The following is a 26,425-nucleotide window of genomic DNA, read 5'->3' as shown; positions in this document are numbered from 1 at the left end:
AGATCTTACCTAAGCATGATTCCACCCAGACGAATGGCTCTCTTCCAGTCCTTCAGAGTGGACTTGCCAGCCAGATGAACAAAATGCTTGGGGCTGATCAACTGATCATTGAACTAAAGTTAAAAAAAAAAAAAAAGTCCAAAGCAGTTCAATGTCAATGTAGGCAAGTCAAGAGGGAAAAGAATGAAATAATAACTCTATTTGTTACATACAAAACAATGCCCAGATAGAAAATGAATTGATTAGTATCTACTATCGACTTAAACTTTGAATCCAGAAGTTTGTTCTAGTGTTGGAAAGGCTGAGGAAATTAACTGAAATAATCTATCCAGCCTAAAGGTCAAGATTCAGGATGGTGGAAAGAACAACTGTGGTAGAAAACAACAGCACTGCAGAGCCTTGAAATTCTGTAATCCTAATTAATCTAGGATGATGCCATTGTAATAACTAGTATCTATGGATACTGATGTAGCCACCAATCAAGAGCATAATGTGAACAGAATTGTTCATTCTGTCTTTATTGGTGACAGACAGAATGAACAATTCTGTTCACATTATGCTCTTGTAAAGATTATTTTTATAAATAATAATTTTGAATAAACTCTTCCACAATACATACTAGTATAAGGCATTTACATATATTATCTGATTTAAACTAGCAGTTTTGCATTATAGATATTGATATGTGTAAAAATACATATATATGTGTGTATATATACATACATACACACACATACACACACACACACATATGATTATTTCGATTTTAGGATGAGGGTCTGAAATATTAAAAAACTTGGTCAATGGCTGGGGTTGTGGCTCAGAGGTAGAGCACTTGCCTATTATGTGTGACGTACTGGGTTCGATTCTCAGCACTACATACAAATAAATGAATAAAATAAAGGTCAATCAATAATTAAAAAAAAAAAAACTTGGTCAAGGTCATCCAGTTAGTCATTCATTGAACAAATATTTATTGATTATCTATTATACATCATGGACCATTCAAGCTAGGTATATAGCTTAGTGGTAGTTGTATGCTTATCATGTATAAGGCCCTAGGTTTGATCCCCAGATCCAAAAGGGAAGAAAAAAAAAAAAAAAAAAGGAACATTTTAAAGGTTGGATTTATAGTAGTGAACAAAACAGGTAAGTCTTCTACTCTCATAGGACTTATATTCCAATAGGACTTAAATACAAGTCAACCCTTATTTTTTTCTACTGTGAAATGATAGAACAATAGCTATAAAATCAAAAACACTGATTAGGAGCTGGGAGTGTAGCTCAATGGTAGAGCTTGCCTAGCATGTTCAAGGCCATGGGTTGCATTCCCAAAATTGCAGAAAAAGGGAAAAAAAAAAAAGATTTGGTGGAAGAGAGAGAGGAGGCACTGAAACAACACCCTTTGAAAAGGAAAAGTCCTGAAACATCTCAGCAAGAAGACAATTACCTTAACACACTTCACATTTATTCCTGGACATACAAACTTCTTCCAGAGGAGAATGGCTTTGCTCTCTCCACAAGTTATGGGGTAAGCAATTTCCATATCCTCATTTGCTTCTATAGTGCTTGCATCTGAAAATGGAAAAAAAAGTCAGTTATTTAATAAACAAGTCTTCACCAAATTTTATTTTATTTTATTGTGGTGCTGGGAATTGAACCCAGGGCCTTGTATATGCAAGGCAAGCACTCTACTAATTGAGCTGTATCTCCAGTCCTTCACCAAATTTTAAATTCCAAATTACTAGTTTCCTACTTTCCCTAAGGATCTAATAGTTCATTCTTGCTAGTATTGTTTAGGAATCCTCCAGAAGTTTGACATAATAGCTACCTTCTACTATGTGCTAGACACTCTAACATATATATGTATTGTTTGTTGGTTGGTTTGTTTTGTTTTGCAGTACTAGGGATTAAGTACAGGGATAATCTATCACTGAGCTATATCCTCTTGCCTCAGCCTCCCAAACTGCTGGGACTATAGACATGTGCCACAACATCCTGTATTTGCTTTACATGCTTAGTATTATTTAGCTCTTATAAAATCATGTGAAGCAGTAATTGTTTGCTATGTTTTTCATATAAGTTTATGGGCCTCAGAAAAATCAGTGACTTTCCAAGGATACACAGCTAAAAAGTGACAAAGTAGTACTAGACAGTGGCTCCCTGTAATCCTAGTTACTCAGGAGACTGAGACAGGAGAATCACAAATTCAAGGCCCACCTAGCCAACTTAGTGAGACCCTGCCTCAAAATAAAATAAGAAAGGCTGCTGGAGCCAGGCATGGTGGCTCAAGCCTGTAATCCCAGCACCTCGGGAGGCTGAGGCAGGAAGATCATAAATTGAAAGCCAGCTTTAGCAAATGCAAGGCACTAAGCAACTCAGTGAGACCCTGTTTCTAAATAAAATACAAAATAAGGGTGGGACATGGATCAGTGGTCAAGTTCCCCTGAGTTCAATCCCGAATACAAAAAAAAAAAAAAAGGCTTGCGGCATAGATGAGTAGTAGAGGTAGAACACTTGTCTAACATGTGCAAGGCCCTGGGTTTAATCCCTGATACCACCAAAAAAAAAAGTGACAAAATAGGATTCAAACTTAAGTTTGCTTAATTTCAAAATTTCTTTCCAGTTTCTTTCTCCTGACAGCCTTTGAGTCAACACCTCATCAATCCTTATCGGCAATTTCTCTAATGACAGGTATCAACTTGTTTCTTTGTGGGAATTTTTTTTTTTTTTTTTTTTTTGGATGGTAGCAGGAATTGAACCAGGGCCTGGGGTTTGCTAGACAAGCTTCTATCTTTGTGGGATTTTTATAGATGAATAATCTTTCATTTACCCTATCATACTGATATTAAATAATCATCTGCCAGCCCTGACATCTTAGTCAGTAGGTCTTAGTCTCTAAATATGCTTCCATCAAATTGATGGCTGCAGTATTGGTAGGCACACTAGGTGTAAGGAAAACATAAGGCATGGTAGGCAAGGTATCTCAGGCTGGCAATGTAGCTTAATGAGTATCTGCCTAGCACAGGTGAAGCTATCTCTGGGTTTGACCCCCAACACACACACACACACACAAAGGCAAAACAGCTCAACCAAGGAAGCAAAGGTCAAAAGTACTAGAAAAACAAAGACTTACCAATTCCTTCTTCAATTTTGTGTATTGTGTGAGTTTCTACTGCTACAACTGCCGTGTTGTTCTCCGACCCAGCTTCATAAATCCTGTTGTAAAAGTGTCCATCGATAAACAAACTACATAAATCATGAAAAAATTAATATTCACAGCATGGGGTTAAGAAATTTGTTTTTACTCTATCTCAAAAGGAATAAAATAAATATACTCAACAATTCTATGTTAGTACTTTGACTAGTTTCCCATTGTATTTAAACTTCAAGCTTCGAAGCACTAGCTACTACCATGGAAATAAGTCAGCAACAACTTTCCTCACTTCAAAGGAAAGTAATTCTTGCTAGTATACTCCACTTGCTATTTTATTTCACCAGCCTTTTCCCTGTATCACATCACTAAAAATGTTCATGACACAGTTTTTTTTTAATTAAAAAAATTTTGTTTTTAAGTTTTGCTTCAAATACAAGACGAAATCATAGAATTCACCTGAGAAGAATATAAATAATTCAAGACAGGAAGAACCGTGTTGACCACAGAAATTGATGTATTTTGTTGAAATCTAGATATTTTAGCTTTTTTTTTTTTTCTTTTGTACTTTAGCATTGTGTGTATTAGGGCTGCTGGGATTGAACCCAGGACTTCACATATTAGGCAAGTGCTCTACCACTGAGCTACATTCCCATTCCTGCACTTTAGCATCTTTTAAGGCATCATTACCAAATTATTAACATGAACAAAAAAAATGAAAAAAAAGTAAGATAAAAAAAAAAAAAAAACTATGCCCAGGCTGGGATTGTGGCTCAGCGATAGAACATTCACCTAGCACATGTGAGGCCTTAGGTTTGATTCTCAGCACCACATAAAAATAAAATAAAGATACTGTGTTCAACTATAACAACAACAACAACAAAATAAATATTAAAAAAAAAAACTATGCCCAAATTAACTACTAGTAACTAGAGGCACCACTTAATGGATGGTTATATAATACAGACCAACCTAAAATGTCTCCACATTCATGGGCTCAGATAATCTAACATAATTTACTGTCATGTGTTTGCTTAATTTCTATAATAAACCTGATGGGGCTGGGGATGTGGCTCAAGCGGTAGCGCGCTCGCCTGGCATGCGTGCGGCGTGGGTTCGATCCTCAGCACCACATACCAACAATGATGTTGTGTCCGCCGAAAACTAAAAAATAAATATTAAAATCCTCTCTCTCTCTCTCTCTCTCTCTCTCTCTCTCTCTCTCCTCTCTCACTCTATCTTTAAAAAATAAAAATAAAAAATTCTCTCTCTCTCAAAAAAAAATTAAAAAAAAAAATAAACCTGATGCATTAATTCTTACACTTTGTTATTTGAAAGCACTGCCTGAGTAATCTTTGTTTATTTATTTATTTATTTTTAAAATATTTATTTAGTTGTAGATAGACATAATATCTCTATTTTATTTATTTATTTTTATGTGGTGCTAAGGATGGAACCCAGTGCCTCATGCATAAGCCATGCACTTTACTACTGAGCTACAACCCCAGCCCTGCCTGAGTAATCTTTACATAGATGACTATCCAACTCCATGGTGACACCTATAGTACAGACTTCCCTTTTGAATTTCAAACCAGGAAACAGATAACTGCTAAGTAAATACATACATTTGGATCTCCCACAGGATTTTGTTGAATTTATTATGTCTAAAATAACTTCCAAGCTGGGCATGGTGGCACATGCCTATAATCCCAGAAATTCGGGAGGTTGAGACAGGAGGATCTAAAGTTTGAGGCCAGCCTCAGAAACTTAATGAGGCCACAAGCAACTTAGGGAAACCCTATCTCAAAACAAAAAATAATAAAGGCTAGGGATGTAGTTCAATGGTAGAATATCCCTGAGTTAAATCCCCAGTATCAAAAAAGAAAAGAAAAGAAAACAAACAAAAACAACTCTCTGCACTATTAAAAAAAGCCTCAGCCAGGTGCAGTGGCACATGACTGTAATCCCAGTGGCTTGGGAGGCTGAGACAGGAGGATTGGGAGTTCAAGCCAGCCTCAGCAAGGGCAAGGCACAAAGCATCTCAGTGAGACCCTGCTTCTAAATAAAAAATACAAAATAGGGCTGGGGATGTGGCTCAGTGATCGAGTGCCCCTGAGTTCAATCCCCAGCGCCAAAAATAAATAAATAAATAAATAAAAATAAAGCCTCAAATCCTTGGTATGAGGAAGAAAAGAAAACAAAGAGAAAAAGAAAAAGAACTTTACTTTTTTAAGTTAGAAAACTCTTAAACACCCATCTCAATATGGGATGGGTATGCAGATCAGACATAGACCATTTGCCTAGCATGTTTGAGGCCCTAGTCTTGATCCCCAACGCTGAAAAAATAAATAAAAACAAACAAATAAATAGGCCAGATGCAGTGGCCCATGCCTATAATCTCAGCAATTTGGAAGGCTGAGGCAGGAGGAACACAAGTTGAAGGCCAGCCTCAGCAATTTATGAGACCCTCAACAACTCAGTGAGGTCCTATCTCAAAAACTAAGGGGTACTCTATTGTTCTGATAGAATTAATACATCTTCTTTGACTTTAAACTTTCAAAAATATTTATTTATTTGCTTTTATTTATTTGCTTGTTTGTTTATTGTGCTAGGGATTACACCCAGGGTCCTGTACATGCTAGGCAAATGCTCTTCCACTGAGCTACCCACTCAGTCTGTGACCCTAAACTTCCTACTAGAAAGAGATACAGCATGAAAGGAAAAACAGGGCTGCTCCTCCTCAAATTGAACTATCCTACCACATTTGGACTGAATTTCTTCTACAGAAAAAATTAAAGTCACTCAGTACATTGAATAAATTTATGGAATATTAAAACTCTGATTCCCTGGGGCATGGTAGCTCATGCCTTTAATCCCAGGGACTCAGGAGATGGAGGCAGGAAGATCAAAAGTTCAAGGTCAGCCTGGGGAACTTAGAGAAACCCTCAGCAATTTAGTGAGATCCAGTCTCAAAATAAAAAGGACTAGGAATATAGTTTAGTGGTAAAGCACTTCTAGATTTAATCCCTAGTTCCACACACACACAAAAAAAAACTCTAATCACATAATGTTTAAAACTCAATAATCAATCCAAAGTGAACTGGAAATTCAAAAATGGTGATAAAATCCTGGTACTTTAACTTCCCCTGGAAACTTTTTGAGTATGTTATAAAAGAGATTTTAGTTGAAAAAGTTAACTACCACTAGGTGGTGGCGCCCACTTGTGATCCCAGCAACTAGGGAGGCTTAGGCAGGAGGAAGGAGAGTTCAAAGCCAGCCTGGAAATTTAGGGAGGCGCTAAGCAACTCAGTGAGACCCTGTCTCTAAATAAAACATAAAATAGGGCTGGGGATGTGGCCCAGTGGTAAAGTTCCCCTGTCTTCAATCTCTAGTACCAAAAAAATTAAATTAAATTAAATTTAAAAAGTGTATATACTTTAAAGCCAACCTACTGTTAATATGAAAGTATCATCTTATATAATGTGTCAGGTTCTATGCATATATGGAGACTGCTACGAAATAGTCTACTTTTGCTAATTAATGCATTTCTGCAAATATGTATACAATGACTACCTGAAAAAGTTTAAAATGTCATATATTTAAAAGCTAAATAGAGGGCTAGGGCTATAGCTCAGTGGAGGAGCACTTGCCTAGCATGTATGAGGCACTAGGTTCGATCCTCAGCACCATATAAAAATAAATAAAGTAAATGTACTGTGTCCATCTACAACTAATATATATACATATATGTACATAAATATATGTGTATACATATATACATATTTTTTAAAAAGCTAAATTAACATAAGGGGAGTTCTATATATTGAAATCTAAAAATATTTATATAAAATCTGTTATTATTTTGTCTTTACACATAATCTTCACCAATATATTCCCAGAGTCTTATACACATTCTTGAGTATTTCTTTCCTTCCTACATAAACCCATGGCCAATCAGGTTAAATGTGATTGTGGCTTAACACTGGCTCCTGATGCTATCCATCTTTATCTCATGTCATATGAGTTCTTTACATCTCACTACTGGTATCAATATTTTTAAACCCCCACCCCCCTTTTTTTTTTTTTGCCGTACTGGGGATTAAACTCCATGGGTGCTCTACAACTGAACTATACCCTAGTCCTTTTTGGGGAGGGGTTACTGGGGATTCAACTGAGGGGTATTTGACCACTGAGTCACATCCCCAGTCCTATTTTGTATTTTATTTAGGGACAGGGTCTCACTGAGTTGCTTAGCACCTCACTTTTGCTGGGGCTGGCTTTGAAATCTCGATCCTCCTGCCTCAGCCTCCGAGCCGCTGAGATTACAGGTGTGTAGCATGGCACCCAGCCCTTAGTCCTTTTATTTTTTATTTTGAGACAGGTCTCACTAAGTTGCTGAGATCAGTCTTGGACATACAATCCTCCTGTCTCAGATTCCTGAGTTGCTAGGATTAGAGGCATGCACTACTGCCAAGCTCCCCTTTCATTTCTTAAAACTAAGATTAAAATGCAATAAAATATTCAAATAAGGGGCTGGGATGAAGCTCAAGCAGTAGCACGCTCGCCTGGCATGCTTGCTGCCCGGGTTCGATCCTCAGCACCACATACAAAGATGTTGTGTCTGCCGAAAACTAAAAAAATAAATATTCTCTCTCTCTCTCTCTCAAAAAAAATTCAAATAATTAGAAAATACAAGTAGAGAAATCAACTGAATATCATCAGTTATAGGCATGTCAAAATGTAGTATCTCAAAATGTTTACTAGCTAGCCCATATACTAAGCTCAATGTAAACAGTGGCTTAAGGAGTAAATATATGTTGTACAAAGATGACTATATCTAAAATCAATAAGGTGAAAAAATAAATAAAAAAAAATAATGAAAAAAAGAAACAACAAAAAATGCCAAGAAAAAAGATGCCCAGGGGCTGGGGAATATAGCTCAGTTGGTAGAGTACTTGTCTTGCATGCACAAGGTCCTAGGTTTAATTCCCAGCACCAGTACCAAAAAAAAAAAAAGCCCATATCTAGAAACATGGAATTTCCAGAAAAGGCAATATCATTAGGAAAATAAAAAATAGAATTCAACTAAATTAAAAAAAAAAAAAATGAGCCAGGCACCATGGTGCATTGCCTATAATCCCCGCAATTTAGGAGGCACTAAGGCAGGAGGATCACAAGTTCCAAGCCAGCCTGGGCAATTTAGCAAAAGCCTCTCGAAATAAAAACATGAAAATGGTAGGGGATGCAGTTCAATGGTATAGTGCTTGCCTATCATAAGCAAGGCCCTATGTTTAATTCCCAGTACCACAAAAAAAGAAGAAAAAGGAAAAACTAAGACTAATAGCATAGATTTTTTTTTTTTCTGTCTCTAATAAGGATAGGACAAGTGACTACTGGAACACTTTCTAAGAAAGATAGAAGAAATGAGGACTGCATGAGACAATAAAGCCGCCAAGGGGCTGGGGATGTGGCTCAAGTGGTAGCGCGCTCGCCTGGCATGCATGCGCCCAGGGTTCGATCCTCAGCACCACATACAAACAAAGATGTTGTGTCCGCCGAAAACTAAAAAATAAATATTAAAATTCTCTCTCTCGGGCTGGGGATGTGGCTCTAGCGGTAGCGCGCTCGCCTGGCATGCGTGCGGCCTGGGTTCAATCCTCAGCGCCACATACAAATAAAGATGTTGTATCCGCCGAAAACTGAAAAATAAATATTAAAAAAATAATAATAAAAATAAATAAATAAAAATAAAATTCTCTCTCTTAAAAAAAAAAAAAAAACTGCCAAGAAGTGGGGTATGGTGGTGCAAGTCTGTAATTGAGGCAGGAGAATCACAAATTAAAGGCCGGCCTAGGTAACTCAGCAAGACCCTCTGGCAAAATTAAAAATAGAAAGGACTGGGGATGTAGCTTATGGGTAAAGCACCCCTGGATTCAATACCCAGTATTGCCAAAGTAAAAAAAAAAAAATCCTTCTTTTTTTAAGATACATTCAAATATCTAGATTTACTTTAAAAAAAAATAAAGAGCAGGACACAGTGGCACACGCCTATAATCCCAGTTCAGGAAGCTGAGGCAGGAGGATCATGAGTTCAAAGCCACCCCCAGCAACTTAGAAAGACCCTGTCTCTAAATAAAATATAAAAAAGGGATGGGAATGTAGCTCACTGGGTACAGTCCCTTGTGCCAAAAAAAAAAAAAAAAAAAAAAAAGTGGGATGATAAAGACATGAAATAGTCAACCATGTATTGATGAAGCTGGGGGGTTCATTATAATGTTTTCTTTATTGGTGTATATATTTGAACTTTTTTTTCTTTTTTTGTTTTGCAGTACCAGGGATTAAACCCAAGAACACTCTACCACTGAGCTATAACCCTATCCCTTTTTATATGTTTTATTTTGGGATAGTCATGCTAAATTGCCCAGGCTGGCCTTGAACTTGACCACCTCCTACCTCAGCCTCCTTCATCATTGGGATCACAAAGGTATACCAATGAACCTATACATTTGAAATTTGAAATATTTAAGACAAGGTACATTACTTAGATTAGAACAGGATTGGCAGAAACCTGTATGATGCAGGAGGGGCAATTAAAAAAAAAAAAAAAAAGATTAGGACTGTATTATTTGCCCAGGAACACTGCTAATCCCATGAAGGATCTTCTATACATTCTCCAAGACAGAAGAATTACCCCTCCTTCTCTGTGCAGATCTAATTCTTATTTTCCATTAAGACCTCTTTTGAGGTGGGCACAATGGCACACCCCTATAATCCCACCAGGTTGGGAGGCTAAGACAGGAGGATCACAAATTCAAAGCCAACCTCAGCAACAGCAAGGTGCTAAGCAACTCAGCGAGACCCTGTCTCTAAATAACATAGGATGTGGCTCAGTCATCGAGTGCCCTTGAGCTCAATCCCCAGTAACAAAAAGAAAAAAAAAAGTTGTGTAGACAGTGCAAAGCGCAGTGGCACATGCCTGTAATCCAGTGACACCGAAGGCTGAGGCAGGAGGATCTCAAATTCAAGGCATCCTAGTAAGACCCTGTCTGGGGGCAGGGTAGGAGTGCTTGGAATAAATATAGCTCAGTGATAGAGCACTTGCCTAGTATGCATGAGGCCCTAGGTTCAATCTCTAGTACAAAAAAAAGCAAAAAAAAAAAAAAAGACTATTACTATATAAGATGAGGGATCCCTATAACTTATCCTAATAAATCACTCAGCAGAGAGGAAAGAGGGAGACAAGGAAATAGATAACTGTTATAATAATATTAAAATGACAAATACAGGGACTAGGGAAATAGCTCAGTCAAATGCAAGGTACTAGGTTCAATATCCAGCAGCAACAACAAAAGACAAATATAGGGCCTGGGAATATAGATCAGCGGGTAGAGTGCTTGCCTTGTATGTAGGAGGCCTTAGGTTCAATCCCTAGCACAAAAAAAAAAAAAAAACCACAATACATATCACTATGAAAACTCAGCCAGCTGATTGATGTTGAATGTCCATTGGGCTAAACAACTATAAAGTTACAATTTTCCCACCCTTTAAACCTCCCCCAAATTTTCAGAATACCAAATTTCTAGCCACTTACCCTTGTTGCACAGGTTGTAACTGCAAGATCACTTGGGTCTTAGTGTCTTCAGGGTTCTCCCCTTCATTTCCTTCAGTGGGTACCACAACCACATCTCCCACTGGGACACTCACTTCTGCATTAGCCATCTTTCACATGAAGTCTGATAGCTGAGGCTTCTATTAGGAAACAAGAAGCACTAATTACTTCATCTGGTTTGAAAGATGGCAACCATAGGAGAGAAGTGCCAAAATAATGACTACCAATTCCAAGAGTACCCTAGAGATCATTGTCCTCTGAAAAGGATGGGAATTATAGGAGGGAGCTAACAGGACTTTGATCTTTCCAGAAATGCCTCAGCACTAGCTATTGTAGATTTCCTTCCTTCCTTCCTTCCTCCCTCACACCCTTTTTTCTTCCTTCCTTTCCCTTTTTTCCTTCCCTCCCATCCTTCCATCCTTTTGGTGCCGAGGACCAAATCCAGGACCTCATGAATGATAGGCCAAGTTCTCTACCACTGAGTTATATTCCCAGCCCTGTAGGGTTTTTTTCCTTTTCTTTATATTTTTTAGTTGTAGGTAGACACAATATCTTTATTTTTTTAATATATTTTTTAGCTGTAGGTGACACAATTCCTTTATTTTACTTTTATGTGGTGCTGAGGATTGAACCCAGTGCCTCATGTGTGCTAGGCAAGTGCTCTACCACTTAGCCACAACCCCAGCCCCCTTTATTTTTATGTGGTGCTGAGGATCGAACCCAGTGCCTCTCACATGCTAGGCAAGCACTCTGCCTCTGAGCCACAACCCCAGGCCTTCTTTCTTTCTTTCATACTGGTGATTGAATCCAAAGGGCACTGAGCGACATTCCCAGTCCTTTTTGGCTTTTACTTTTTATTTTGAGACAAGGTCTTGCTAAGTTGCTGAGATTCTCACTAAGTTGTTAAACTTTTATTCTCCTGCCTCAAGTCTACCAAATCAATGAATGGAATTATAGATGTGTTCCACCATACTCCACTTGCAAGTTTTCTTAATATGTGTTATTCACTGATTGATGTGCTACAACCAGCTCTACCAGCTCCTGAGAACCAACTATGTGTTTCTCATCTCAACTCTGAGTAGTGACATCTCAAGTTGGTAGTAGTTTGAGATCAGCAATGTTGGGAATACAAATACCACAGAAGCTCACAAGCACTACAATTCAAGGTTTTTGGTTTTTATTCTGAAGAGCTGGTTTATTGCATACTAGTCCATCTTAACAGTAAGCTCCTGGAAAGTAGGTGTCCTATCTATTTTCTGTGCGACTAGCCATTACACCTCATCAAGTTCTCCATCTTTTGTAAATACTTTGTACCTGCTGACCGACTGAACTGAGTTGTATGGGAAGGGAAAGATGACTTGCATTGAGTACTTGTTTAATAAATGTTGAATTTCAATATATAATCTCTATAAACCTAAAAAAAAGTTAACTTCTCTAGGAACTTCTGTTTTTTTTTGTTGTTAATTTTTTTAATGTTTTTTTTTTAAACTTGTTTATAAACATTTATTTATTTATCTATTTATTTATTTATTTATTTATTTATATGTGGTGCTGAGAATCAAACCTGGTGCCTCACACATGCCAGGCAAGTGTGCTACCGCTGAGCCCCAGCCCTTGTTTTGTTTTGAGCGGGGGCAGGTAACCAGGTTCAACTACTGAACCACATTCCCAGTTCTATTTTGTATTTTATTTAGAGACAGGATCTGAGTTGCTTAGTGCCTTGTTTTTGCTGAGGATGCCTTTGAACTTGCGATACTCCTGCCTCAGCCTCGCTAGTCACTGGGATTACAGGCATACACCAACACACCCACCTTCTAGGAACTTCTAGAGAATCTATCTATCTATCCATCTAACCATCTATCTGTCTATCTACTTACCTATCTATCTATTGTGGTGCTGGGGTTTGAACCCAGGTCCTTGTGCATGGAAGGCAAGCACTCTACCAACTGATCTATATCCCCAGCCCCTAGGAACTTTTTTTTTTTTTTTTTTAAGAGAGAGAGAATTTTTTTAATATTTATTTTTCAGTTTTCGGCGGACACAACATCTTTGTTGGTATGTGGTGCTGAGGATCGAACCCGGGTCGCACGCATACCAGGCGAGCGCGCTACCGCTTGAGCCACATCCCCAGCCCCCCTAGGAACTTTTTAATACCTCTTTGCCTCAAAAAGAATGGAGCTGGGGCTGGGGATGTGGCTCAAGCGGTAGTGGCATGCGTGCGGCCCAGGTTCGATCCTCAGCACCACATACCAACAAAGATGTTGTGCCTGCCGAGAACTAAAAAATAAATAAATGTTGGAAATTCTCTCTCTCTCCTCTCTCCTCTCACCCTCTCTTTTTTTTTTTTTAATTTTTAATATTTATTTTTTAGTTCTCGGCGGACACAATATCTTTGTTGGTATGTGGTGCTGAGGATCGAACCCGGGCCGCACGCATGCCAGGCGAGCGCGCTACCGCTTGAGCCACTTCCCCAGCCCTCTCACCCTCTCTTAAAAAAAAAAAAAAAAAAAAAAGAATGGAGCTGATCTCAGCTGATATCACCCTTCAGAGCTACTGAAGAAACCCAACATGCAGCATCATGTGCTCTTTAATTTTAAAATAACTCAAAGTACTGTTCCATTCTTAACAAAAAGACAGACACCTGGACATTCTGCAGTTGTTAGTCTTCACAGTTGAAAAGAGAGATTCACTTACAAGAACACAGGTAAGAGCTGTGTATTTACTTAAACATATGGCTATGTGAAAATGACCAGGACAGCCAGGCACAGGGGCTCAGGAGGCTGAGGTAGGAGGTCTGCAAGTTCAAACCTAGCCTCAGCAGTTTAGCAAGGCGCTAAGCAACTCAGTGAGACCTGTCTCTAATAAAATACAAAATAGGGCAAGTGATGTGGCTCAGTGATCGAGTGCCTAGTACCTCATCCCCCACCAAAAAGAGTTTACTTCATTGATCTCAAAATACTTCTCCAGTTTTATTTGTGTCTATCACACCCCTAGAACTTCAGCTTCACACATACCAACCACTTTCAATACTCTGAACATATTAATGCATTTTCACATTTCTGTGCCCTTGTTATGCGTTAAGCCATTTGTCCCTCATTTCCTTTTCTATTCAAGGCCCAAATCAAAGCCTATCCTCCATGAAGTTAATTGTCAAACCATTTTTCTTTTCTGTATTCCCCTACCATCTGGTTTGTACACACTGTACCACTCACTGTTTTATCACCCCCACCTTTATTTATTTATTTGTTTGTTTGTTTGTTTTGCAGTACTGGGGATTGAACCCCGGAGCTCATGCATGCTAGCTAGGCAAATGTTTTACCACTGAAGTATGTGCCCAGCCCTTTCTTCTTAATTTTGAGAGTCTTGCTAAATTGCCCTGCTCATCTTAGGCAATGATATATGATGGGTCAATCAACTTCACTTGTATATGACCTAGTTAAAATTCCTCATATTTTTTTCATGAATTCTATTATTCCTATATTCAACAGCCTCTACAATATTTTATAGGCACATTAAACTGAACTGATACTCTTTCTCAAACCTGCTTTTGTATTTTCTGCTTCGGTATGTGGTGCTTCCCTTCACCCCTTTTCACAAGCCAGAAAACAAGAAGTTATTTTTGACTCCTCTCTTTCTCTCTAAATCCAATCAACCACCAAATCCTATCCATTCTACCTCCCTCTTTTAATCATCCTCCCATTCTCCATCTGTGCTGCCACTACCATATCTGGGGCACCACACTCTTGTTACCTGGGTTTTTCCAGCTGCTTCTTCTCTCTATCCTAATTTCTATCTTGGTCTCCTCTAATTCATTCTCCACATAGCAGTCAAAGTAATCCTACTAAAGGCCAGAGGCCACTTTCCCACTTAAAAATCCTTCAGTGTATTCCTGTTGCTGTTAGAATAAAGCACAACACCTTAATTTGGCTTACAAAATTCTCTAAATTTGTCCTCTGCCCACCTTGCTAACATTTCTCATAGTTCTCAGAGTAGGCTCCTAAGATCAAATTTTTCCAGTTTGTCAGATACTTTTCTTTTTCTTCATCTGAAGCTTCCCACTTATTTCCTCTACCTAGGATTCCCTTTTCTTTCCTTTGGCTAGTCCCTGCTAGCATTTTTGTGACTTATTTAAAATACCACCTCCTTGGGGAGGTCTTCTGTGACCTCCTTGTCTAGGTTTAAACTTGTGTTCCTGCCAGGCATGGTGACACAAACCTGTAATCTTTGTGGCCTGGGAGGCTGAGACAAGAGGATCACAGGTTCAAAGCCAGCCTCAGCAACTTAGTGAGGTTGTAAGCAAACTAGTGAGACTCTGTTTCAAAATAAAAAATAAAAAGGCTGGGATGTGGCTCAGTGGTTAAGTGCTCTAGGGTTCAATCCCTGGTACCAGGAAAAAAAAAAAAAACCCCACACAAAAAAACAAAAAACTGGGCTGGGGATATATCTCAGTTGGTAGAGTGCTTGCCTTATATGAACAAGGCCCCTGGGTTCAATCCCCAACACCATTAAAAAAAAAAAAAAAAGCAAAAAACCTTGTTCTTGCTCCCTCATCACCTCACTTTGTCAGCTTCTCCCCATCAAATTGTACCTCATAGGAAAGGACTGCTTTTCTTTGCTTCTCTTTTATTCTCTTTCTTTTCCTTTTCTTTTTTGGGGGCTGGGGGTGTAGCTTAGTGCTAGAGCACTTGTCTAGCATGTACAAAGCCCTGTGTCAAATCCTCAGTCACACACACACACACACACACACACACACACACACACACACACACAGTCTCTGTTTCTTCTTTCTACTACTGAGTTACATCCCCCAGCTCTGTATTTTTATTTTGAGACAGGGTATAGCTAAGTTGCTGAGGCTGGTTCGACCTTGCAATTCTCCTGTTTCAGACTCTCAAATTGCTAGGATTGCAGGCACGTGCCACCTCACCAAATGTTTTGTTTGTTCCTTCCTTTTTCTTCTCTTGAGATGGGGCCTCATGTTCTATGTTGCTCAGGCTGGTCTCAAATTCCTCCTGAGTAGCTGGGACTACAGGTGTACACTGCTGTACCCAGCTAAATATTCCTTTTACTTATTCAGTGGCTCCCCTGGGCCCATCACAATATCCAAGACACAGAAGAGTAATAAATGGTTTCCAAATGTTAAACCTATAGAAGTGCAAACCTAAGCCTTTCTAAAGAAACCCAGCATATAGCAAGTATACATTTTTTGTTCAATGAATGACATCTTACCCTAAAAGACTTCTAGAATCTTCTAGAAGTCTTTTTTTTTTTTTAAAGAGAGAGAGAGAGGAGAGAGAGAGAGACAGAGAGAGAGAATTTTTAATATTTATTTTTTAGTTCTCGGCGGACACAACATCTTTGTTTGTATGTGGTGCTGAGGATCGAACCCGGGCCGCACGCATGCCAGGCGAGCGCGCTACCGCTTGAGCCACATCCCCAGCCCTTCTAGAAGTCTTAAGGGGATAGAAATTTGCTTAGGCAGCTAGGCTAAGTTGAATAGCTTATGGTCCATCATTATGACCAGTTCAACAAATATTTACTGAGTCTATTCCATATCATGCACAGATTTTAGCTCCTTGATATAAAAGGAGCAATACTTGCTCTTCAGGGACAAGAAAAGGAAAAGAGGTGTATGACACTGTTATATCTTAGAGGAAGAAAGGAATTTATGAGATATTATAGCACACAATCTGAACTTCTGAAAACTTACAATTCAAAACTAGAAGAAGGGGCTGGGGTTGTGGCTCAGTAGTAGAGCGCTTGCCTAGCATGGTGAGGCACTAGGTTCTACCCCCGGCATCACATTAAAAATAAACAAAAACCAACCAAATAAACAAACAAACAAAACAAAAAACTAGGAAGATAAAAGCAAGAATCAAAAACTAGTTTAGCTGGATGTCTGCAACAGAACTAAACCGATTAATTCTTAAGTCTAGAAAAGGTTAAAAAGGACTATGATGGGGCATACTGATCCTAGAATAACTGAACTTATAGATATTTTCAAAACTTGAGTCACAAAAATGTAGAACAAGTTAAAAAAACAGCAGGTAACATTTATAGGCCATTCATTAACTGTCAAACACTGTCATGTTATTATTATATATTTAATTTAAATTATCTTCTCTGATAAAATGTTAGGTTAAAGAAGCAGCCAGAATATTCTTTTTTCATTATAAGGTGTAAAAGGGCTCAGGAGTAAAATCTGAGTGCTTAATTGAGGAAACTTTATTAGATCAAGACCTTAAGCTGGACCCAGTGGCTGAGAAGAGGATCACGAGTTTGAGGCCAGACTTGGTAATTTAGCAAGACTCTGTTTCAACAAAAAGAGAATTTTGTAGAAGGGACTCAATCTTAGGGTAAAAGGTTGAAATTAGAAGCATCAATTTACCTAAGCTATTATTTAAATGTAAGTGTATTTTTAGAGAAATAATTCCCATAAGCTTGCTACATGCTAAATACTAATGGATTTTTAAAAATTAAGTGGTAGATGGACACAAGACCTTTATTTTATTTATTTTTATGTGGTGCTTAGGATCAAACCCAGTGCCTCACACATGATAGGCAAGCGCTCTACCACTGAGCCACAACCCTAGCTCAATACTAGTGTTTTTAAAAATTAAAATATATATGAAATTTAAATCCTGGAGATGGTCTTATAACTCAGTGGTTCAGTGCTTGCCTAATCTGTGCCAGGTCTTGAGTTTGATACCCAACACCACACACACGAAAGTAAATAAAAAATAAATTCCAGGGCCAGGGATATAGCTCAGTTGATAGAGTGTTTGTGTTGTTATGACCAAAATCCTGGGTTCAATCCCCAACACCACAAAATAAGTAGACATAAAAATAAAAATAAATTCCAGGTGAAATTTATCACTAGAAAAAGGTGTTTAAAACTTTAAAAAATATGGGGCTGGGGATGTGGCTCAAGCAGTAGCACACTCGCCTGGCATGCTTGCGGCCAGGGATCAATCCTCAGCACCACATATAAACAAAGATGTTGTGTCCGCCGAAAACTAAAAAATAAATATTAAAATTCTCTCTTAAAAAAAAAAAAAAAAACTTTAAAAAAATAAATAAAATTAATACTTTAGGTCAATTGATGGGTTACAGAAGCAGAACTAGAAGGAATCTTCTAATTTCAACCTTTTACCTGAAGGTTGAGTCCCCTCATAATATTCTGAATAAGTAGTTAACTAAGTTCTTGATTAATACCTTCCTCAACAGAACTCACATTTTACTCTACTTTTGACCCCTCCACATCCTGGAACCCAAAAGGAATGTTCTGATTCCTTCTCTAAACTTTCTGAGACTTTATCAGAGAAGATAATTATAGTCATCTACATGTTTTCAGTATCAGTCAGACTTGGGTCTGATTCAACATACAATTCACACAGACCCGTTTTTTCTTTCTTTCTTTTTTCTTTTTTTTTTTTTTGCAGTATGCAGTACTAGGGATTGGACCCACGGGCACCACCAAGATACAATCTTAGCCCTTTTTTTGAGACAGTCTTACTAAATTGCAGAGGCTGTCCTTGAACTTGCATGAACTACTATGCCAGGTCATACATTCTTTTTTTTCTTCTTCTTCTTTTTTTTTAGTTGCAAATGGACACAATACCTTTACTTTTATTTATTTGTATGTGGTGCTGAGAATCGAACCCAGTGCCTCACATGGGCTAGGAGAGCCCTCTACCTCTAAGCCACAACCCCAGCTCCAGTTATACATTCTTTAGAGAAGCAAGTTTGGGATGAATATCTCTCATTACCCTAAATACCATATTTCTAGTGAGTAAACTGAAACCAGCCTACAGACTATACAGATTAAATGCAAAGTCTTCTCTTTGAGGTAAAGGTAAAAGAAAAGTATCTCTTGTTTACAGCAACAAAAACTTACAGCAAGATGAGTTGATCCTTTGTGTATTTCATGGAAAGGGCCTTAGAGTATTCCTTGTGAAAATATACACTTTCATTCTAGGGACGTGTATAGAAAACAAATATGAAATTTCCAGATTTCAGGGGTTGGGCGTGTAATTCAGGGGTAGAGTGCAGGCCTAGCATATATGAGGCCTTGGGTTTCATTTCCAGTACCAAAAAAAAAAAAAAAATGTATATTTCTTGGCAAGGATGGAGAAAAGGTAGTTATTTTCAAAGACAAAAAAGACACTTTGTAAGTAAGCACATGACTGCATATACTGTCACAAAATTTACTCTGGATTAAATTTATTTTAAATTAAATTTATTTTGTTACTGGGGATTGAACCCAGGGGTATGCTACCACTGAGCAATACCCCCAGTAGTTCTTACTTTTTCATACAGGGTCTTGTTAAGTTGCTGAGAGGCCTCAAACTTACAGTCCTCCTGCCTCAGCCTCCTGAGTAGCTAGGATTGTAGGCAGGTGCCACCACAACTGGCTACTGAATTAAATTCATTTTTGTGTGTCCTGAAAACCAATGTCTAAAATATGGCATGATGTAATGGTTAAAATAAGCACAAGTGTTGTTGCATCACTGTAGAAAGATTAGAATTGGTGGTTGAAAAATAATAATACTCTGAAATTTTCTAACCCCAGAATATAATTTATTTCACACTTTATTGCAACTTTTAGACCATACAGTGTACTCTAAAGAAATGTCCAAGTTGAGCCAGGCTCAGTGGCATACATCTGTACCCACTGACTCAGGAGGCTGAGGCAGAAGACACAAATTTAAGGCTAGCCAGGGTAATTTAGGAGACCTTGTCTCAAAATAAAAAATAAAAGGGCTGGGGCATACTCAGGGATAGAACACCCCTGGGTTCAGTCCACAGTACCACACACCAAAAATAAATAAACAAATAAATAAGAAGAAAATGTTAAGAGATTTCTAAATTGAAACTTTATTATTATTTAAGGAGGAAATCCTCTAATCCCCACCCCCCCTTCATTCTTTATTCCTTTTCCAGCCTATAATAGATGATTTAGAGTGCAGAGTGCTACCAGATATAATGAAGCCAACAGGCATATCACAACTGCTATGAGGGAATTATCCAGAGTAAATTAAGTTCTGGATATGTCATAGATTGGAGACCATAGGTATTTAGGGAAGCAATGGAGTAAGAGTTCTTTGGCAAGTCATTCCACTGGAGTCCAGGGGTTAGGGCTCAAACTAAACCAATGAAGTTGAGAAGTTAGTCATTCAATGCATTTGCTGAGGTAAAATATAAGTCATCATTTAAACCAGTAAACAGTAAATATACATAACTGGGATAAGGCTAACAGACTAATAAATATAGTCTAACCACTTAATTAAAAAGTCCCATAGGGGCTGGGAATGTGGCTCAGGCGGTAGCGCGCTCGTCTGGCATGCTTGCGGCCCGGTTCGATCCCCAGCACCACATACCAACAAAGATGTTGTGTCTGCCAAAAACTAAGAAATAAATATTAAAAAATTTCTCTCTCTCTCTCTCTCCCCTCTCTCACTCTCTCTTTTAAAAAAAAAAGAGCTGCCCTGGGTATTATAGGATCACATTTAAAAAAAAAAAAAAAAAGTCCCATAGGCTGGCACAGAGGTTGAGGCAGAAGGATCCCAAGTTCGAGGGCAGCCTCAGCAATTTAGCAAGACCCTGTGTAAAAATAAAATTAAAGGGGGGGGGGGGCAGGGCTTGGTGGAGCACGCCTGTAATCCCAGCAGCTCCAGAGGCTGAGACAGGAGAATCTTGAGTTCCAAGCCAGCTAAGCAACTCAGTAAGACCCTGTTTTTAAATAAAATACAAAAAAAAAGGACTGGGGATGTGGCTCAGCAGTTGAGTATCCCTGAGCTCAATCCCTGGTACCCCACAAAAAATTAAAAAATAAAATAAAAAAGGACTGGGGAGGTGTCCCTGGTTTCAACCAGTACATAAAGAAAGAATTCCACAAATGCACTTTGGTAATTACTAGCAGAGGCGAGGAGAGGAGGACAGGAAGAAAACTCAATTTCTTGGTTCTCCTAAAGACACCATTGGAAGCCTGCTCTGTGTTTGCTATTTCTCTTATTTTGAGATAAATTCGGGGCTTCTCCTGCTTCTTGGACTAGAAGAGTCCAGATCCCTAGGTCAAGTCTGGTGGATCCCTCTCCCAAGTCCTTCACATAGCCTCCTCTGCCCTCATCTATCTGGCACCTCAAGTAGATGACACTTGGTCAATTCCCAGGTCATTTCAGAAAGCAGGGGTACCCTCATTTTTTCCTCAATTATCTTCTCCCCAACCCTCAAACCATACGTTTCCCTCTTTCCTGACAGAAGACCACCCTATTCTCTGCCTGTGCATCCGGAGACACTCCATTCCGACCCTCAGAGATGGACCCCCCTCGTTCCTACTTCAGCATGTTTCAGGTGTCTTCCCACCGACTCTATCTGTGGGCCTGCTCTCTCCCTTGTCTCTTGCCCTTGGAAAAGGACCTGCCTCCTGTCCCTTCGGCTGCATAGTCGAGGCCTCAAACGCGCCCCTCGGATGAAACTTGGACCCTCCTTTCCTCAGCAGGACCCCTTCTCGGCTCTCGCTGCCACCGACGCTCCGAGGGTCTCCCGCGAGCGGCATCGGGGCTTCCCTCCCCTCTGCCTCCTCCCGGGCGGGCGCCAGGCCCCTCCCAGCTACTCAGCGAAGGGCCGGAGCTCACGGACCCCGCCCGTGGGGGTACCCCGGGCACCCCCGACCCCTCGCCCGGGTCCCGGGCGCCTGGACGTCTCGGTCTGGAGTAGCTCTGGCCCTCCAGGCCCCTCGGCCGAGGACTTCCGGGCCCCTCGGTCCGGGGGCGCGGGACCCCCCACCCCGTGCCAGGCTCGCCGGCCCCGCCGGCCTGGTCCCCGGGACCCGAGCACTCGCGGCGCGGCCGGCCGCGCTGGGGGCGGCCCGGCTGCTCGGGCGGACCCAGCGGCAGCGTCCCCCCACCCCCCCGCGGCGCCGCGACGTCCGCTCGCTCCCCGGCGGCGGCGGCGGCACGCACAGGGCGTGGGGAGGCGCCCGCGGAGGCAGCAGCCCCCCGCCCCCTGCGCGCCCGCCCGCCCTCGCCGGCCGCCGCGCGGCCCCCGCGCCTGCCCCCCCGCCCCCACCCCACCCCGCGCCCGCGCCCGCGCGCCCACCCCTCCCCCTCCTCACCGTCTCCGTCGGGCGGGCGGGCGGCGAGCGGCCAGGGCGGGCGGGCGACGGAGCATGCGCAGAGGCCGCCACGGCTGCTACCGCCACCGCCGCCGCCAGGCCGGGCTTCAACACTTCCGGCCGCCGCCGGCGGCGAGCTGGCGCCTTAAAGGGGACGCGTCCCTATTTGCCAGCCCCCGCCGAGGATAAACCTCAGCCGAGGGATATGGGCTTTTCGTGAGCAGGGGGTCTTCAGCCCTTGAAAGGCAGTATTGGAAAGGTCGCTAGTGACCCCAGGAACTCTTCTCCCCACACACACTTTTTAAGGCCTAAGTTAAAGAATAACCTCATCCACAATCAGGGACAAGCCAGGTTTCTCTACTCCTCTGGAGGACTCTATCCCGTTTACCTACCCAAATCCTATTTGATGCAGTTTATAGCTTATCACATCTTCAAGTTATCATCCAATTATCAATTTGAATCAAAAGATCCGGTGGAGGAGGGGAGAAGCATGCCTGTAATCCCCGTGACTCGAGGCTGAGACAGGAAAAGTGCAAGTTCCAGGCCATCCTGGGCAGTTTAAGACAAAATGAAAAGGGCTGGGATATACCTCAGTGGCAGGGCACTTGCTCAGTGTGCGCGAGGTCTTGGGTTCAATCCCCTGCACAGCGCGGGGCGGGAATCTGGCTGAGCAAGCCCCTTACGTGTGACTCAGGCTTGTGTGCTAGGGCTTTCCTACTTGGTGAGGTTCTGGTTTCAACTCCTGACTTATCTGTTGGAACTTTAACGACTCCGGAGGAGTGACTTGGCAGCTCTAAACCTTTTTCCAAAAGACATAATGTGTATGTAACAAATAGATGATACATCAGATGTGCTTAGGAAAGTTTCTGATCAGTAATAATAACTAACAAGTATTAAACCCCATGACCAGGCTTTGGGGGAGATGCCTTTGTTTAGTATAAGCCTCACAAAAACTGTGTTAAATAGATGAAGTTCTTTTCACTACCATTAAACAGATTAAAACGAAAGTAAAGAAAACATGAGAAGCTAAATGGGATAGCCAGGATGTAAACTCAAGAACTTCTTTCATTAGAGTACAGGGTTATAACTGCGAAGGTGGTTGCTATTGTTATTAAGAGTAATGAGTGGGAAATCTTCGTGATGCTCTCTTGTAATCCCAGCAATTTGGGAGGTTGATGCAAAATGATCACAAATTCAAGGCCAGCCTCAGCAACTAAGCAAAACCGTGTCCCTGGGTTCAATTAATTAAAATTAATTAATTAATAATATATGCAAAGACAAAGAAATGGGAAATGAAGCTGAAGAGGGAAGCCATAGGGATTGAACCTAGAGTTTCCAACATAGTAAGCACACACACTGCCACAGAGCTACATCTCCAGCCCCTTGGTTATTTACTTTTATTGTTGAGAGGGTATTTCATTGTGTTGCCTATGCTGTCCAGGCTGGCCTCAAACTTGCCATCCTCCTGCCTCAGCCTCCCAAGTAACGGGAATTACAGGCATCTGCCACCATGCCTGGCTCATGGAATTTTGAAATCCTTTCCACCTGCACAGCCAACACCTAGCTCCAGCCCACAGAACTTCAGAAATTTCCTAGTGGTTAGCACCTCACCCATCCCATCCCCAAATGTTATTGTCCTAGGGCAAGTAATCTGTGAAGGAGATAAAAAGTCAAATTATGTTTCCTCCCAGTTAAAAATCCCTCAGGGCCTTATTACTCGCTGTTCCCTCTTCAAGGCAGCTCCTCCCTCAGGTCTTCAGAGCTGGTACTCATCTTTCATTCCTCTCTTGCCTTCCCTGGTTCCCAGCACAGGTCAGGTCCCACCAAAATGGTTCTCTATTATTGCCATCTCTGGTTCCATCAGGATCTACTATTTCAGGACAAAGACAGCATCTGAGAGAATTCCTTCCCCAGGTCCTAGTTATTTTCTCTCACATTTCCCTGCTTACCTATATAACAACCTTCACAATTTCTTCCCTTTGTTTTTTTGTTTGTGGTGTTGAGGATTGAACCCAGGACTTTGAACATGCTAGGCAAGGGCTCTACCATTGAACCACATCCCCAGATCTCCCAGGTTTTATTTTGTTTGTTTTTTTCAAATGGGATCTTGCTATATTATCCAGGGTAGTTTCCAGCTCCTGACCTCAAGCTATCTTCCCATCTGAGCCTCCTGAATAGCTGGAATTACAGGCCTGTGACATGGCCTGTAATAATCCTGTAATAACCTGGCTAATCCTTACAATTTCAAATCCCCTAGATTATATATTTATCTATTGTACATCAATCTCTATCACCTATCCACCCAATATTTGAAACAGAGCTCATTGCATGCAGAAAAATTTAGAAAGAAAATATGAGACCTCAGGTGTGGTGGTGCATGCCTAATTCGAGCTACATGGGAAACTGTGGCAGGAGGATCACAAGTTCTAGGCCAGCCTAGGCAACTTAGTAAGTCCCTGTCTCAAAATTAAATATACACTGGGCACAGTGGCACATGCCTGTAATCCCAAAGTCTCAGGAGGCTGAGGCAGGAGAATCTCAAGTTCAAAGCCAGCCTCAGCAACTTAGCAAGGCCCTAAGCAACTCAGTAAGATCCTGTCTCTAAATAAAATTTAACAAGGGCTGGGGATGTGACTCAGTGATTAAGTTCCCCTGGATTCAATCCCTGGTACCAAAAATGTAAGTAAATATTAAAAGGAGTAGGGATGTAACTCGGTGACATGATGTCCCTGGTTCAATCCCCAGTTCTGAAAAAAGAAAAAGGGAGAAAATTATATTGTCTGGATGCGGTGCTGGAGGTGTAGAGTTCATGCTTAGCATGCATGGATTAAGTTCAATCCCCAGCAACAAAACAAACAAACAAACAAACCAAACAAACTGCAAAGAGGAAAGACCAGGAAAAGGAATCTGTGGGAAGACTGCTATGATCATCCAGTCAAGAAAGAGCAAGGGCCTTATGCAACACAAGGTGAGAAAGCACATCAGCAGTAAAATATCTTAAGCTAGAGTGGCAATGACAGAGAGTCCTTCATATTTGGTGCAGACATGGTTCCAGAGTTCTCCACAAGCATGCCAAATGTGGCAGTGTCAAAATGACATTGATGATTTTGCCTGCTTTGCAATAATACCCCTTGGAGATGTTACTGTCTCATGGTATTCAGCTTCCTTTTCTCTGCAGGCTTTAAAACCTGAGAAGAGCTTGGTGTGGAGGTGTACACCTACAATCCTTCCAACTCAGGAGGCTGAGGCAGGAGGTTCTCAAATTCAAAGATAACCTCAGCAACTTAGCAGGGCCCTAAGAAACTTAGCAAGACCCTGTCTTAAAAGAAAAAAAAATAAAACATGGGTGGCTGGGCATGTGGCTCAGTGTTTAAGCACCCTTGGGTTCAATCCCTGGGGAAGGAAGGAAGGGAGGAAGGGAAGGAAGGGAGAGTAGGAAGGGAAGGGAGGGAGGAAGGGAGAAAGAAAAGGAAGGAGGGATGGAGGGGAGAGGGAGGAAAGAAAGCCTAAGAAGGGGCTAGGGATGTGGCTCAAGCGGTAACGCGCTCACCTGGCATGCATGGGGCGCTGGGTTCGATCCTCAGCACCACATAAAAATAAAATAAAGATGTTGTATCCACCGAAAACTGAAAAATAAATATTAGAAAAAAAAAAAAGAAAGCCTAAGAAGAACATATCAGCAATGAGCCCATGTGCTTCAGACTTTGTTCAAAATTAGAACCATAGGCATTAGTAACAGACCAGATTTGAGGGGCAGAGGTGAGAAAGAGTCAAGAAAGACCCTAAATGAAGGAACAAAGCACAAAGAGTTGGTTTGGCGGTTGGGGATTGAGGAAAGGTAGAAATGACTCATCATTTCAGACTGTGGAGCCTGGGGTGCTGTTGAGACATCCAGATGAAGGTGTCCAGAGGAATTGAATTGACTGGTCTCAGGCAAGAGGCCAAGGCTGGAATTTGGGACCTGTTGTGTAGATGGGACAACCAATCCCAAGAGTGGATGGGGTCACTGAGGAGGGTGTGCAGAGAGGGTGAGGGCCAGAGGCTCAAACCTAGGCAGCACCAAGACTTAGGGAACCTGCAGGACAAACCCAAAAGTTGTATCCCTAGACAGAGAGGAGACAGGAAGCCCACTGGGCAGCCAGGGAGTTTCCAGAAGGAGGGGATGACACCAATATTAGAAACTGCAGAGTGCCCTGGAAAGGAAAAGGAGTAGCCATTGGATTTGACAAATGAGAGGTCATTGCTGATCCTTCAGAGGCAGGGTCCCCTGGGGCTGGGGATATAGCTCAGTTGGTAGAGTGTTTGCCTTGCATGCACTAAGGCCCTGGGTTCAATCCCCAGCACCAAAAACAAACCAAACAAACAGAGGTGGGGTCCCCTCTGAGGTTGGAGAGGATACCAGAGTATAAAGGATCAGGTAGGATATAGAAAAAGTGCAGAGAGAGTGAGTGGATGTAACTCTTTAATGTTTTTCTTTTTTTCTTTCTTTCTTTCTTTTTTTTTCTTTTCTTTTCTTTTCTTTTTTTTTTTTTTTTTTTTACTATAG

The 26,425-nt window shown here is 41.0% G+C and overlaps 1 protein-coding gene across 3 annotated transcripts in view; it reads right to left on the bottom strand.

Moving 5' to 3' along the window:
- Gmeb1 (glucocorticoid modulatory element binding protein 1) overlaps positions 1 to 22,566 on the bottom strand; it is a 45,860-nt gene extending 23,294 nt beyond the window's left edge. The window contains exons 1-5 of one of the 3 annotated variants that reach the window (XM_078025722.1): positions 22,469 to 22,566; positions 10,746 to 10,903; positions 3,137 to 3,249; positions 1,451 to 1,575; positions 10 to 113 (exon numbers count right to left, since the gene is read on the bottom strand). In XM_078025722.1, coding sequence (XP_077881848.1) covers positions 10 to 113; positions 1,451 to 1,575; positions 3,137 to 3,249; positions 10,746 to 10,873 — 470 coding nt within the window. In that variant the 5' untranslated portion in view covers positions 10,874 to 10,903; positions 22,469 to 22,566. Of the gene's footprint in view, positions 1 to 9; positions 114 to 1,450; positions 1,576 to 3,136; positions 3,250 to 10,745; positions 10,904 to 21,879; positions 22,010 to 22,468 lie in introns of those variants that run through there. The other 2 variants (XM_078025721.1, XM_078025723.1) reach the window with 2 other exon arrangements.
- Positions 22,567 to 26,425: the final 3,859 nt, after the last annotated feature.

Source organism: Ictidomys tridecemlineatus, chromosome 11 (genome assembly GCF_052094955.1).
Source record: "Ictidomys tridecemlineatus isolate mIctTri1 chromosome 11, mIctTri1.hap1, whole genome shotgun sequence".
In the NCBI taxonomy this organism is placed as follows: domain Eukaryota; kingdom Metazoa; phylum Chordata; class Mammalia; order Rodentia; family Sciuridae; genus Ictidomys; species Ictidomys tridecemlineatus.
The sequence above is the reverse complement of the archived record's forward strand: the minus strand, read 5'-3'. Positions and strand labels throughout refer to the sequence as shown.